General features: G+C 58.9%; 1 protein-coding gene across 5 annotated transcripts in view; it reads right to left on the bottom strand.

Annotated features, from left to right (window-relative positions):
- The window catches only part of LOC107517420 (contactin-3), a 103,772-nt gene that overhangs the window by 46,818 nt on the left and 41,810 nt on the right, over positions 1 to 15,144 (bottom strand). For all 5 annotated transcript variants that reach the window (XR_001598507.2, XM_016158114.2, XM_016158115.2 and 2 more), the window contains 5 exons: positions 9,846 to 10,021; positions 6,834 to 6,929; positions 3,309 to 3,512; positions 1,733 to 1,835; positions 1,046 to 1,230 (listed from right to left, as the gene is read on the bottom strand). Coding sequence is in view for 4 of the 5 variants with exons in the window: in XM_016158114.2 (XP_016013600.2) it covers positions 1,046 to 1,230; positions 1,733 to 1,835; positions 3,309 to 3,512; positions 6,834 to 6,929; positions 9,846 to 10,021 (764 nt within the window). In the remaining variant the exon portion in view is untranslated. The remainder of the gene's footprint in view (positions 1 to 1,045; positions 1,231 to 1,732; positions 1,836 to 3,308; positions 3,513 to 6,833; positions 6,930 to 9,845; positions 10,022 to 15,144) is intronic.

Below are 15,144 nucleotides of genomic sequence, written 5' to 3'. Positions count from 1 at the left end.
ATGCCGGGTCGCTGTGGCCCAGCGTCCCTCATGCCTTCTGAGCGAAGCCCGCCCCGAGACAGGACAGCGGCTCGGCCAGCGAGTCGACCCCGCAGGCGGCAACGTGCCTGCACACGTGGGATCTTGGGGGGCCGAGATAGACCGACACGCAGGATCTCGGGGGCCGTGATACACTGCTCGGTTCTAACACCTGTCTGTGCAAACGCCTCCCTCGCGCAGTGCGTCTGCTCCCCGCGTGAGCGCCGCGAGCAGCTTCCACCCCCAGCTCCTGCCCGCATGGGGCACGAGGCAGCGGCCTGTCGGGGACAGGGTCGGCCCCGGCAGGGCGAGCGTGGGCGTCCCCAACGACTGAGCGCTGACATCTGCACGTACTCACAGTGCATTTTACAAAACCACAGATTTATATTTCCTAAATGTGCGTTCATCAAAAAACTAGTCTTTTTCAATGAAAGGAATCTGGAAACAAATTCTGAAAAGACAACTGAATTTTCCTATAAACGGTCTCCAAGTACAGGCAGCACTACTACCCTTTCCCACCCCAAACCGAGCAGTCCCTCAAACACGCGCGATCACGGCTCTGAGGCAGCGGGCGCAGCCGCGGGGAGGCACGGGGCAGCACCGGGGACGCGGCGGGGCCGGGCTCGCCGCGGCTCCGGCAGAGCTGCCCACTTCCCGGGCAGACTCTTCCTGCCTCGTGAAGACAGTGAGATACGAAACCACAGCTTCCAGAAAGGGCGGACAGAAAACATCACTCCTTCCAACGGTCAAATGTGTAAAAGGTTATTCTTACGGAAAAAAGGACTATTTCATTCTCCTCTGAATCATTTCAAAATGCAAAAAGCACGTCCTGCGCCTCCAGCCCCACCGCAAAACTCCGTTTTCCAGTTCTGTTTCTGATGGGCATTTATCCTCGTTCGGCAGAACACAGAACAGAACCCGCCGGGCCCTGCGTCCCGCTGGACCTGCCCATCCCCAGCGGCCGCAGCGCTTCCCGGAGGACAGCCGCTGTGGGTCAGTCCCGCGCCCGCGGATGCCCCGAGCTCACCGTAGTACGTGAGGCGTCCCCGGGCTGCGTTCCTCCCGCGTGAGTTCTCGGCGACGCACTCGTAGGAGCCGGCGTCCTCCTGCTGGAAGTCGGGGACCTCCAGCACGCCGCCCGCCTTCCTCAGCGCCGCCTTCTGGGGAAGGGGCAGCCCGCCGCCCCTCCTCCAGGCGATGCGGGGCACGGGGCTGCGGAGAAAGTCATCACATCACTGGCCGCCTCACGCCACAGCCCAGAAGCCCTTTCGGCGCCCTGGGCGACGTGCTGGTTTGGACGGAGCCGACGGCAGGTTTCCAAATGCAGGACGTCAGCAGGTGTCAGACACGGACCCGACATGGACCGGCCCCTGGGTCGGCGCCTCGACAAACACACGGCATCTTTCCCTGAGCTAACGCGTCGCCGGGTGTGAAAGGTCTCACATGCACCCGCCCGGCCGGGACGCAACAGATGGACGCGGGAAGACAAGCGGCAGCGTCCGCCCGGGCTGCGTGGCGAGGCGGCCTCGGCGCTGCCTGCAACGGCCTGGGAAGGTCCACACTGAACTATCCGCATGCATTTCCCCCGCATTTTATTTTTCCTTTACTTCTTAATAAAAAGAAAATTAGAAAATAAAGAGTCTGCCATAAACTCTCCCCACCCCTCCAGCCCCCTAATCGCCTGCCGTGCGGGAACGAACGTGACGAGACTTACTTCCCGAGGGCAAAACACTCCAGTCTCACGGTCGAACCCTTGGCGGCCGGGAGACTCTCTGGAAAGTGGACTTCTATTTTGGGTTCGTATTCGCCCATCGCACCTGTAAAACCATGAGCAGGATTGAGAGCTCCCGCTCCATGTGAAACAGCTGCTCCTGACGGTTTAAATCACTCACTCGCCACCGTCGGGGGCTGGCCGGGGCCAAACGTGCAACATTAATAAACAGCCGGGAGGCCCGGGTCCATGATTCATAAATCCCCGTCTCGAGAACTGTTCGAGAAAAACAGCTTTTAAATGATGCGAAAAGGGCGGTTTGTGTCCTGTGTTCAGTCTGGACTTCTCTGGTCAAGCTAAAACACGGATGTATCATGACTTCTGGAAAAATCCTACAGAGCAAAATTTGTGGGCGGGGTGCAGGTGGCCTGATGGCAGCACAGACCCCAGCTCGGCCTGTTCCATGGCCCCCTGGGGACAAGACGCCGGGCGGTCAGGCTCCCTGGCAGGTGACGCGGCCACACGCAGGGGCTGAGCGCGTGGGGGGCGGCGTCCCGGGCTCACGAACCCACTTCCTCTGCTGCCTGAGCTGCAGGGCGGGGGCGGCCTGGCCCGTGCATGGAGCCCGCACACAGACGCTGCCTCCAACCCCTCGAAAGCCTCTCACGGCGAGGCTGCTCACGGGCTGCGCGCTCCGCGAACTGCAGGCGTATGACGCAGTGCGGTTAGCTGGTTGCCAAGCAGAGAATGGGCCACGTGAGGCAGAGGGGACAGACCCGCAGGCAAAGAGGAGCCAAATCTGGGCACGTCACGTGCACGTTTTTCCTCACTTTATGTTTAGACCTGATTCTCTGCAGGTAACAAAACACACGGAGCCTGAGGAACTCGAGCTCGTGCAGGCCAGGGCAGACGGGTCAGGGCAGGGCGGACGGGCCAGGGCGGACGGGCCAGGCCAGGGTGGACAGGCCAGGGCAGACAGGCCAGGCCAGGGCAGACGGGCCAGGGCAGGGCGGACGGACCAGGGCGGATGGGCCAGGGCGGACGGGCCAGGGCAGGGCAGACAGGCCAGGGCAGGGCAGACGTGCCAGGGCAGGGCAGGGTAGATGGACCACGGCAGACGGGCCAGGGCGGACGGGCCGGGGCAGACGGGCCAGGACAGACAGGCCAGGGCAGGGCAGACGGGCCAGGGCAGGGTAGATGGACCGCGGCAGACGGGCCAGAGTGGACGGGCCAGGGCAGGGCAGACGGGCCAAGGCAGTGCTGCCCAGGCCAGGGCTTGGCAGGGCCCGTGTGGCTCACAGCCCTGCTGTGCCCCCCGACCCCTGTGACAGGCGTGATCTTTCAGATGAGGGCCCCTCACTCCCCTGCTCTGGGCCCTTCAGACCACGGAGCTAGAGCTGGTGCTGAGCACAGAGAGGCCTGTGGGTGACAGGGCCAGGTCCGTCACCGCGCCCGTGAATGGCAGCACTGCCATGGCAACTCTCCAAGTCGCACCCCCCCCCGCCCCGCTTGCTCTCCCCGCTGTCCGCGTGCGCGCACACAGCGCCCCCCTCGGGAGGCCCCGCGCCCCGCGGCGTACCATCGGGACGCAGCAGCAGGGGCGTCGGCGCGCCCGGCACCCTGGCGGCGGTCCCCGAGCTCGTCACCACGCAGGTGTAGTTCCCCACGTCGGAGGGCTCCACCTTGGCTATGTACAGGTGGCCGGTCTCCTGGGAGACGAACCGCCGACTGTCTTCCTCGACAAACGACGGGTACTCGTTAAAGATCCAGGCGTAGGACAGCTCTAGACAGTGTTGGAGAAAAGGAAACGCCATCGTCAGGGAACGTCTTCCACTTACTGAGAGCGCACGAAACCGTCGCTACGACGCGACCTCAGCGTCGCAGAGCCTGGAGGGCAGCAGCTTCGCTCCGGGCCCCACGGGGGCCTGTGACCCGCAGGCCTGGGGGACGGTGTCACCGCTGCCCCTGTCTTCATCCTTCTCAGTTTCTATCTCCACACGACACCTGCCACGACCTTTCAGAATCACCGACCTCGTCGCGTGGATCCGCGACACACAACATCCCCCAGCGCCGCCGTTTCCCAGGAGTGACGCCCAGAGCCCGCCTCCGCGTGGCCCGGCCTCCCTCGTGCCCAGGCCAGGCCGCCTGCTGCGCCCCGAGCCCCGCCCCCTCCCCCTCCAACAGTGAACTCCACCCTGCCGCGGACACTGCCGGCCGGTCCGCAGCTCGGTGCCGGCCACAGCAATCACCCCCCGAGAAGCGTCCCCCACCTCACCCCCACCTCATCACCAACGTCCCCCCCCGTGCGTGACGATCTAGCTACTTACTGCCCTTCCTGTGTGACCTAACTCAGGACACTGCGTGCCCTCCCCGCCTCCTACGGACGTCAAATGTGCGCACGTCCCTGAACCTGGGGTCAAGGCACAGCGGCGTCCCCAGGGCCCGAGGCTCCGGACAGCACGGCCTCGCTGCAGGCGCCTGCGTGTCCGCCAGGGCCGCGCGTCGGCGCTGGGACGGTGGCTGGCCCCCCGACGTCCCCTTCCAGGCTCGTTTTCCTTCACGTTACCAAGCTCACTGCATTGGTTCATTACTGCAAAGCTTTTCCAAAGGAATTGTCAAGAACGTATGACGAAAATACATTCTATGAGTGATGAGTTAACGACCAAGCTAAGGCACAAGCCCGGGGAGAAGGGTCCCCCGCCCGGCGGTGGGGGGCAGGTGTGCACCCGTGAGATGATGCGCACAGGCGGGCTGGCCGAGTGGCCAAGGGCCCCAGAGGGAGGGGGCGACGCTCTCTCAGGGCTGAGAACAGGCGTCAGAAGCAGGAGGACCGTGGGCCGGCGGGGCCGGGGCGCTGCAGGAGACGGAGCGTGGAGGCCCCGGTGGACATGAACGCGAGGACGGGTCCCGTCTCCCTGCAGCGCCCACGCGGACGCCCAGTGGGTGCTCAGACACGTGGCTCCTGGCCTCGAACCCATCCACACACGTGTGACCCCATCAGCAGAGTCTCTGAGCCCCCGTCAGCCCCGCGGGGGCTGTGGCATGTGAGGCACTGGACCCCACTGGCCCTGCCCATGGCAGGTGCCCTCCGGCACCGCCTGAAGGCAGCAGGGGACAAGGACGCGCCTGGCTGGGCTCCCGCGTTCTGACCCGTGTTCCAGCAGGAGTCCCCAGGGGGCTCCCCCTGTCCCTCCCCAGCCACCTCATCTCGCGTCAGAGGGGCACTCTGCTTTCTTGGTGACCCTTCATGCAATGACCCTGGCTGCTCGCGCCTTCCATCTGGCCGGAGAAACACTTCCGCTGCTCCCCACGGGGCAGGCTCAGCGGGAGAGGCCAGGCGCACAGAGCCGGTTCCTACTAAGATGAGAATGGCTGACGGAAGGGGCTCAGGTGAAGCCGGAAAAACTCACACGAGAAAGTAACGCGTAGCAAGGGGACAGCAAGAGCAGTGACGAGTGTGACAGCTTGAGATGAACGTCACACGTGATTCCGATGGAAAATCCCACTGCCAGATGCGACGTGGTCTGGAGTCCACCTGTTCTCCTACGTTTAATCCCAACTCAGCTGAGCAGCTGAGCTCGGAGGTGACGGGCGGCGGGGGCGGCTGGGGCGCCGTGCGGCAGCAGCTCATCTAACCTGCGGTGCCGCCTGCCCGCCCCCCGCCACCGCGTGGCGAACCCCGCGTTCCCGGTCATCACATGGCTTCCGGTTCCTCGCTGCGTGCCCTCGCTGGACGCCGAGGTGTCTCCTCATGTCTGTGTCCCTGGGGCCCAGCAGGGTGGGAGTCTTAAGTGTTTGCTGAATTCAATGAAGTAGCTACAGCGGAGGAATCTCAAAAATCGTGACTGGCCTGCTTAAGCCCGGCCGTATCAAATAATTAGATCCAGATTTATGACAGGATCTTAAAATGGCTAAAAGTACATTTCTGAATGCTGCATCTAATTAAAAATCGTCATTTCCTTTATGCAAAGAGAAGACTCTCCACCCTAACATAAGGCTCCTTTGCTCCTTCAAAGATCCCATTACTTTCCGTTTTAACTTTCCTGTTTGTTGATCATCAAACAGAAGGCGTCCCTAACACCCCCCACTTAACAGACGGGGACACGGAAGCCCCGAGCCACGTGAAACCGTGCGCCGCCCCCCCCACCAGCCGGGGCTGTGACGAAGGCCCCGCAGGTCCCATATGCTTTCAATTAGAATCTGCCTCCTCGTAATGAACACGGTTCCTGTAGCCTGCAAAATAATTGCCCTTAGTACAGCCCCAGCGTGCAAAATTTCTATTTCAGAGAGACTTGTTTCGTAAAGTTTTATAAGAAACCGTGATTGTGGGCCATGGAGGTAATCGTGCCGTTTTACAGGGAAAGGGGTAATGGTGACAAATGAGCCCCTGGCCCCAGGCCACACGACACATCCCGTCCAGGTGTTTACTGAGGGATCGGCAGGGTCACCACGCCTGTGGTGCAAGGTGGCCTTCACGACGGAGGACACGGCAGTGCCGGTGACCGCCGCAGGCCACAAGGTGCGTGGACGCTGCAGGCCCTGAGAGACACTTATCACACTCCAGCAGTAACCACGGTGTCGCGAGGTTCGGTTTCCACGCTTGAGGAAGCCGTGAGCGTTTACACGTCTGTGGAAGTTCGAGAATCAGTGTTTCACGTCAGTTACGAGGTCCAAGCACAGGACCCCCGCTTCTTGGGTCCCCCAGTAAGATCACGCCCTGACGCCTACACATCCTGCTGAAAAGGGAAGGAGGCCCCGGGGCAATCGGCCTGTGACCTCCTAACGGGAAGTGCATCTTAGCCGAGAGGCCGTGTGAGGCCGGTCACCGTGAAACCGACCCAGTGTCCGGCGAGAACATCGGAGCAGGGTCAGCGTGTTCCGGCTCCGCTGCTTCCCCCGACCCGATGCGACCTGCCCTCGAAGCTCAGGCCCCGAGCGAGGCGGGTCTCCCCTCAGACACAGCTCCCACCCACCCAGCTCCCGCTGAAAGGGGACTCGGGCGTCCACTGCCTGGCACGCAGGCGGGCCCTGCCCGCCCAGCAGGCTTCGTCCCACGCAGGCCGCCCTCTGCAGGTCCCCTTCCCGCCGGGCACAGGCTCCTTACCTCCGGCGTGGGGCGGCGGGCCGCAGAGCAGCACCACGCCCTGGCCTTCGCGCACGGACACGGCACTTCTCAGGCTGCCTTTAAAGTTCTCGAGATCTGATGGGAAAACAGAAGAAAACAGTTCCAGGAGGAAGAGCCGAGTCGAGGCGGTCACACAGACGTCGCTACCCTTCGCAGGGTGACACCTGAAATCTCTCCTCAGGAGCTCGTTTGTTTCGAGAAGAAGGAGAAGGATTGTGACGTCTATTTGCACTGCCAGGAATTGAGCAACACCACACCACACGCCCCCCGCACCCCCCCAGTGTCGCCGGAACAGTGTCGGAGCGACACGGGCCGCCCAGAAGGGCCGAGCACAGATCAGAACGAAATCCCCAGTAAACACGCCCGAAAGAGGAAATGAAACGGCTCCGGCCCAAACCGCGCCCCCCGCGAGGCCCACCCCCGTCGCGACCCAACAAGCCACTCAAGGAAAGCCGGGTTCTCACACCTTCTCCTAAAGCGTCTTGTCGTGAGCAGCATGAGCAAATTCTGTTCTACTTATGCTTATTGTTGCTGTTTACAGAAAGAGTGGAAAATACTCAGTTTCCGGTGACAAGTCCTATTTGTCCCATGTCTTGAAGGATTTTGTGCAAGATACGTATCTGGCAGTTACCCAGTAGGATGACAGTAAAATACGCCCACATTTTCCTTTTTACTCACAGCTCAGAAAAAAATGCAAATTGTTTGTATAACCACCCAAACAATTTTTTCAAGAAGCTAATAAATGCCATCAAGATAATTGCTATATTTTAATCATCGGTGGTTATTTTAAAACATTTAACTCCTCCCGCTCTGATCCAGGACAGCAAACCACGACTCGGCTCTCCCAGCTGAAACTGCGGGCTGGAGGAAACACTCCCGGTTTCATTCGAAACAAAGCTCGAGCCTACGGAGGAAAAGCAAGACAAACTTCAACGCTCCTCTAAGCCATGGATCCCATGTTAATGCGCTCGGCGGCGTCACAGTGCACAGTGGACCTGTGGCTGACACACTCGTCCCCCGGCCCCTGCTCACAGGAGGTGGCAGAACCTGGGGAACTGCACCTCGGTCTTCACTCAGACCAAATGACGAGCCGCAGACCCGAGGACGTTCTGAGCACTTGGATCAGCGCGCCGGAGGCAGACGAGACTGGGGCCCTGTATCATTTCTGCAGACGGTGCTGGACTCTGTCGGCAGCAGCGAGTGAAGAGACTCAGCCACACTTGCATCGATGCCCACGGAGAAGCAGGAGCCGTGACCGTGGACGCGCTCCAGCCAGCCTCCCTGCGACAGCGGGGGCCAAGCGCGCCCCTTCACCCTGAGCACGACGCACAGCGCAGCTCTCTCAGGCCTACGTCCCCGGCTGGAAACCCGGGAGACAGGGCCACAGACACCTGTGGGGTTGTGTGACGCTCACAGGGCGGCAGGGGACACTGAGCGCCGCCGGTGGGACAGGGCACACGCGTGACCGTCCTGCTGCGTGTGCTCGGGCGAGGCCCTGGCGTCTGCCGGCTACTGCCGGCCGCAGCTCCTTTTCCGCTTCTGTGAAACTCCGCTTTCTGCTGCGCACGCCACCAACCGCCGTGCAGCCACAGCCTCCTCCCGGCTGTGCGCGCCTCCCTCCGCGACGGGAACCGTAAGACCACGTGCTGCGTCCGGTTGTCGCGATCGGTACACGTCCCAACTGCTAGAATCAGCATCTCCCAGGCGTCCCGAGTCCTTTTAAACGCGCCCTTCTATTTGTATCTGTGCTTGTCCTGTTTCATATTAATTTCCTTCTGTAAGTGAATGCAAGTCTTCTCGGAAGCCACGGAGCGTAAAGCACAATTACCCGTGTCACACGCAATGGGATTAACGTAGGCTTTTTGTGGCTTATTGTCCCGCTCCGGGGGCATTTTGTTGCCAGCTGACCCTGGGACAGACAGAGGACTGAAGCCACGTGGATTCCGTTTGGAGGAGGTTCTGACCCTTCAGTGAATCCCACCGTGGCTGCACGGAGTTCAAATCTGAATTATTCACACTTTCCTTTAGAGATCTAATCTCTTCCGTCGTCTTTGCTCAATTAGAAAGAAAACCAGCTATTATGACAGAGAGAAGAATAAAAGCCACTTTGGTGCATGACCGTGAGGGGGGCGGCGAGTGTGATGGTCTCGGGCCGGTCCCAGGGGGCGCGACGTTGCCACTGGGGGGGGGGGCTCTGGGCCTTGTAAGCACGAAACACACGTAGCTACACGTGCAAAGCAGCTGCGTCCAGCTCGGGGCCTGAGGGCCGCTGGGGACTCTGCACGAAGGGGCAGCCCCGCTGGGGGTGGGGTAGCACGCCCTTCAGAAGGCCGCTCGACTCTGACGTCTCCTGAAGGCGTCTGAGTCACAAAGCCGGCATCACCTCCCTCGTCCAGCGGCATCTGCTCGCAGGTGCCGTGGTGGCAGGGCCCCGCCACCCCGCACGCCACCGGCGGACACACGCTGCAGCCTCGAAACCACGGAGTGGAAAGCCGACGACAGCCGGGAGCCGGGCGGCCTGCCGGCTCCGTGCACCCAGCACACAAATGACGCCTAGGCAGCGGCTGGGGGCAGGGGCGGGGCGGGAGGGGAGCCGCGGCCCACGGAGGGGTGCCGGGAACGCGGGGTGGGCAGTGTGTCCCTCCAGGTCACGTGGTGCTGCGTGGCTCCCAGGGCGTGGTGGGCGGCCCCGCAGGGCGCACCCCGCCCGCCACCCCCCGCTGTTCACGCTCCGACTCGGCAGCTGCGACCCCCTAATCCAGACGCTGTCCCCCACAGGCACCATCTCTGACCCTCGGTCCCAGCTCTCCCGGCTCTGGCAAAGCTCACATCCCTAACAGGGTCCCCTCGTCCCCCAATGGTCCTCACAAAAGGGTCATAGGGCATGCACGGCACACACAGAGGTCACGGAAACCACACGTGTCGGTCCACTGACTGAGATCACGCCCCGTGGCCCCCAGCAGGCCCCACCGCGCGGCCAGCCACACCTACACGCAAACTGCAGCCTGGCCTCCCGGCTGACGATGGTGCCCAGCGAGTTGGTGGCCAAGCAGCGGTAGGTGCCCGCGTCCCGGCTCCCGCGGGGGTCGCTGACCACCAGGGTCCCTCCATGCAGCTCGTAACGGTCACCAGCGCGCAGATCAATGTCACTGCCGTTCAGCTGCCACCTGTGGAAACAGCAGGTGCGTGTGTTATGACGATCACTGCCACAGAGGCCACGTAAACGCCACCGCCCTGGACGCGGAGGGGACGGGGACGCCGCCCCCCTGTCATGCGGCTGGGGATCCAGTGCACCCCAGTCACCCGTCAGAAACAAAGGGGCGAGCGTGGTACAAAGCGCATCGGAGCAGCGTCTCGGGGATGACGAGTTTCCAAGATCTCCTGACGACGTGAGCATCAGGGGTGTGCAGGCGCGGTCCCCGCAGGTGCGGATAGGCGGGGCGCCGCGGAGTCAGCGCGCACGCGGCAGGCCAGGCGCACGTGGCCAGAGAGGTGGAGCAGCGCACGGCTCTGACTTGCCCAGAGGACCTGGCGCTCCTGCCCCATTAACGGGGGACGTGCTTGGCTTGCCACCCCCGCCTGCCTGGGTGAATGCCTGTCCCCGAGGCACATGCCCCTCGCCTGGGCCACCTCCCCGCGGCTTGCAGGGGGACAGGCCCGAGAGCCAGACTTACTGACGAGGAGCCAAAAGAAAGAAGACACACGAAGGAAGCTGGTTTTCAAACGAGAGCTTTTCAACACGAGAAGCGTGAGTTCCTGAGCAGTAAGCACGCTGACACACGTCCAGGCAGATTTGCCTTAAAAACTCGCCCACGTCCCACACTCTCAAGTGCACGCCCCCTGCATAAACCGAGCCAGCCACCTCCCGGAAGACTTAATTTTTTCATAATAAATTCCCACTGCTACCTGTTCTGTACGTTTTACAGCAATCGGCTTCATTGCTCTCTATAGTAATTTTGAGAAAATGGGTGGCGTGATGCCCGTTTTACAGATGAAGGTTTCAGTGCAGTAGCTGAGTGAGTCTGAAGTCATCCCATCTCGCTGGCCAGGACTGGAGCAGCCGGAGCTCCCTCACACATCACGAGGCATCTGACCCCGCAGCACTGTACCCAACCCCGCGAAAACGTGCAGACGGACGAGGTGCGAACATCACAAGTGGCATGCGGAGAGTTAAGCGGGGTGGTGCGCGGCTGAGAACGGGCGCCAGCCAGAAACGCGGGAAGGTCTCACAGGCTGTGGCTAGCAAGAATGCAAGTTAAACAACGCCGTTTTAGACCGCCTTTCGAAACACGTGAAGTCATGTCGGGACCGTTCCAAACATGTTTACTGTATGGAAGTGATGATCCTCAAGGGCATTTTAAAGCCCACATGGGGAGAAGGTCAAATGCTGGGACCTGGAGCCTTTCCATGTCATTTCTTTACCTGAGCAGTGGTCACGGGGGGTTCGTCATCCTGCCCGATCGGATGCCTTGTCATCTTCTATATGTGAACCAGCACACAATAAAATTTTTATGACAGACATAAGAAATGAATACATTCATGTCTGACCCCTACTGCTTGAAGTATTTTAATCTTTTGCTCGTTTTTAAAATCAAGACTTTCTTGAATTTTCTTTCTTTGCATACAAATCTCCCAGGTCTAAGGCACCCTTCAGAAAGACGACAATGAAATTAAGAGCAGACACGCGACGCCCAAGTCTTTGCTTTTGAACTTAGAAAAATCAGAAACAGAAACAGCAGCTTCATCTTCTCCGTCTGTGGCAGATCCTACTGGGCTTCGCTGTTTTGCTGGTGGAACTGCGTTCTTACGGGGTTGAGAGAAATCTCAGGATGCGAGCGACCGCGCAGGGGATGGCAGGGAGGGACCATCCCGTGGCCCACAGTGGCTGTCGGGCAGCAAGATGAAGGCAGCGTGCGAGAGGAAGAGAGATGTCAGCTTAGATCTCAACACGAAGCCCATTGATGCACGGAGCCCCCGGGGCCCGGCCAGGCCGTGGCCCCGATTCCGAGCCCACAGCAACACTTCATCTGAGGCCTGGCGGGGTCAGGGATTTAATCACAGAAGCAATTTGTGGTTTCAGATGTGGTTTCAAGTTCACGAGCAAATGCATTTGTGTTCAAATGCAATGTTTGTTAATATGTTTACTGAAGTGATGAGAATAATTGCAACCCTCGGAAGGAGTGTTTGAATTTGCATATTCAATACTTTATCCAAAAATAGCTAGTTAGGCTTCAGCAATAATTGCTGAAGATATAAACGAGTTAAATCGTGATGCTGTGTTTTCAAAGCTGAGTTTTTGGAATGTGTTTTATGACACAGATCTCCATTTGTCATTTTAAAATTGATACATTTTAAACATATATATTTGAAAAACAAAGAGACTCAAGCTGCCTGGGATTAAATCACTATTTGGTTTATGTCCCAATTACAGCCCAGTTAGAACCGACCCGGCTGTGTTCAGACCACTGTGAGGTGTGCGTGTGCATGTGTGTGTGCACATGTGTGTGCATGCGCGTGTGTGCGCCAGCCCACCTCCCCCGGGACCCCAGCTTGTTCTGGCAGCTGTCCGTCACTCTCCTCTAAAGGGGCCACACGGCAGACGGCCACCGGGAACGTCCCCTCAGGCCCAAGGAGAGGAACGTGGCCCGTTTCCGTTTCTCCTCACCCCGCTCACGACCACGAGAGGAACTAAAATCCCCTGGCCCGTCCTGCCGCCTCCCACGGCTCAGCCCCACCCCGGGGCTGACTGCCGACCTGTCGCTGTTTTCAGTCCACGTTTTTCTGACACCATCGGAGCCTCTGAGGGCACAAAGAAGGAACGTGCCCTTTGCCACGGCTGCTAGCCTCAGCGGCCACCTTTGGCACCTCACGGATTTCTGTCTTAAAATGGAGCCAACACAGAGGGACCGGCCCTACCTTAAGAGCATCCTGTGAATGAGCCAGGGGCTGCTGGCCCGTGACCCCGCCCGCCAGTGCTGGCTCGAGGCGCGGTGTGACCCCACGGCCCCCGGTCTAGTTTCCTCTGCCGCCTTCAGTGTGCTCCTCCACCACTGAGCGCTCAGCTTTGGCCCCTGTTCGCTGTGTCCTGCTCCACGAGGGACAGGAAGTCATACTGAAGGAACTCCAAGGACCGAGCAGCTGACCGGCACCGCCTCTGGAGGAGCCCCGTCACGGGGTCCGGGTGCCGGACGGTGACGGTGGGCCTGCGCTGAGCCCCCGCCGTGCCCGCAACGGGCGTGGACGGTGCCCTGCCCCACGCGTTCCCCGGCGGCCACCTCCGCGGTGCCGCTCCTTGCGCCCCGGGGGCACGGCCACGCTGCGCTGCCGAGCACGGACACGTGGTCCCTTCGATGACAAAAGGCACAGGAGAAGTGACCCCGGATCCTCCTAACTGGGGTCCTTCAGTTAGCAGATGGCGGGCATGGGCAGCCTCGTGAAAAGTCGAACATCCTTCCCATGTGAGGAGGCGTCAGTGCGACCTCAGGCCACCTCTCAGCGTCACCAGCAACGAGGACGAGAGCAAACGCCAATTAACCCTGAGCCCCCGCTGCCGGCTCTGGCGGAAAGCACACGAGCCCCCCTTAAACCCGACACCAGCGATTCCTCCAAAGGCCTTTTGAGCGCTTGCGTCTCTAACACGGCGGTTCTGTAAACCTGGTGGGTGCCGGCTGAGGCCGAGCACTGGAGACGGGGCTGCCCGCGCCCGCGGCTGGGCTGGGATTCCGAGGGGCGAGTGAGCCCTCAGCTTGTTTGGACGTCAGAGACGTGCTCAGCTCCCGCTTGCTGAGGCTTCCCGCGACCCCCAATCTTCCTCCTTGACGACTATCCCTGGATCCACGCACCTCTCCACCTACCTGCCGGCTTGTGTTTCTAGATACTGATAGGAACATGGCCTTTTACTTCACGTAGAAACAGCCATGTGTCCTTTTTTATACCCTCCCTGTCATCACATAATACTCACCTGTGATTTTTAAAGGCAAGTAAAAACACGAGTAAACAAGTATACTTTCTTTAGAACATTTACAAAGAATACAAAACATTACCTGGTTGACTGTTAGAGTCAAAAGCCGGGGGGAAAATCAGGCCAGAAGTGAAGGTGGTGTCTGAGTGAAGTCATAGCTAAAACCCGTATTATTTTATGCCTCATCTGCTCACCAGAACCACCTAGACACGTAACGGGATGCTGCTCGTTACAGGAAAGTTAATATTTTCACAGTAAAAAGAGGTCCCCTGTGCTTTTTTAAGGTCACAATTTCTAGGGACTGTAAACTTTTGGTTTAAGTGGAATTTTATATAGGTTAGAAGTCTCAATGGTAGAAAATCCTCACAGCTTCAATTAAAATGCTGGCTCCCTTTGGCCACAAAGCAAGTACTTTAATACTTAGCATGTTAACTGTCTTCGTCTGCCAGACTTAAAATTGACACATCAATTCAAGTCACACATCCCGTGTCAGTTGAGGACCTTATTTACATTTAAATGTATAACATCCCAGGCCATGTAAAATATAAGAAGTACTGTGCAAATGGCAGAATTTCTTCGTAAACGTTTTGTAACTGTTATCAACGTGTTTAAACGCTTACTTCCTGTCATTGCAGCAGACACCTAGCATGCAAGGAAAGAATGACGGTGGGAGGCTGGCTGGATCTCTAAACGCAGTACTTCCTGCTGTCTGATAAAACTTCTCAAACATAATTAACCCATTCATTTGGAAATATACTGCTGCATGACAAAATTTTGTACCTTGACAATTTTTCAGCTGAACAACATTCACCATCAAATTATTCAGAAAATAAATGCCAGGAAATACAACTTAACTGACAACAGACAAACAGCCCACACACGAGGCAGTCATTCATCAAATTCTTCATCATATCTGCTGTCAGGTCTACCAGGATCATCACTGATTTCAGGGAGAAACAAATGGATGCATTTTAAAAAGTGTTAGAATGTCCTATGAAAATATTGAAAAAAATTCTGGGATAATGTCCTATCAAGTTAGTATGTTAATCTTTCTCCCAAAGAAGAAAATATTTCCAAATGTTGCACGTATTTGAGTCTGATTAATGAAACTGGGTCGCAAGGTACAGCTTCCTGTATTTTAATCAGCTATCACACTTTTCATACTTGTAGTCTCTGGAGAGGAAGGAAGGGCAGAGAGAAAACCTTCCCCCCACCGGTTCCAACCCGCACCCGGGCCTGGGGCACAGGCTGTGGCCAGGGACCGGCCTGGATCCCTCCAGGTGTGAAGCGCGGGGTCCCACCGTCCAGCCCGGGCGGGCCCCCCGGAGC

The sequence above is a fragment of the Rousettus aegyptiacus genome, unplaced genomic scaffold (genome assembly GCF_014176215.1).
Source record: "Rousettus aegyptiacus isolate mRouAeg1 unplaced genomic scaffold, mRouAeg1.p scaffold_m13_p_4, whole genome shotgun sequence".
Classification (NCBI taxonomy): Eukaryota; Metazoa; Chordata; class Mammalia; order Chiroptera; family Pteropodidae; genus Rousettus; species Rousettus aegyptiacus.
The sequence above is the reverse complement of the archived record's forward strand: the minus strand, read 5'-3'. Positions and strand labels throughout refer to the sequence as shown.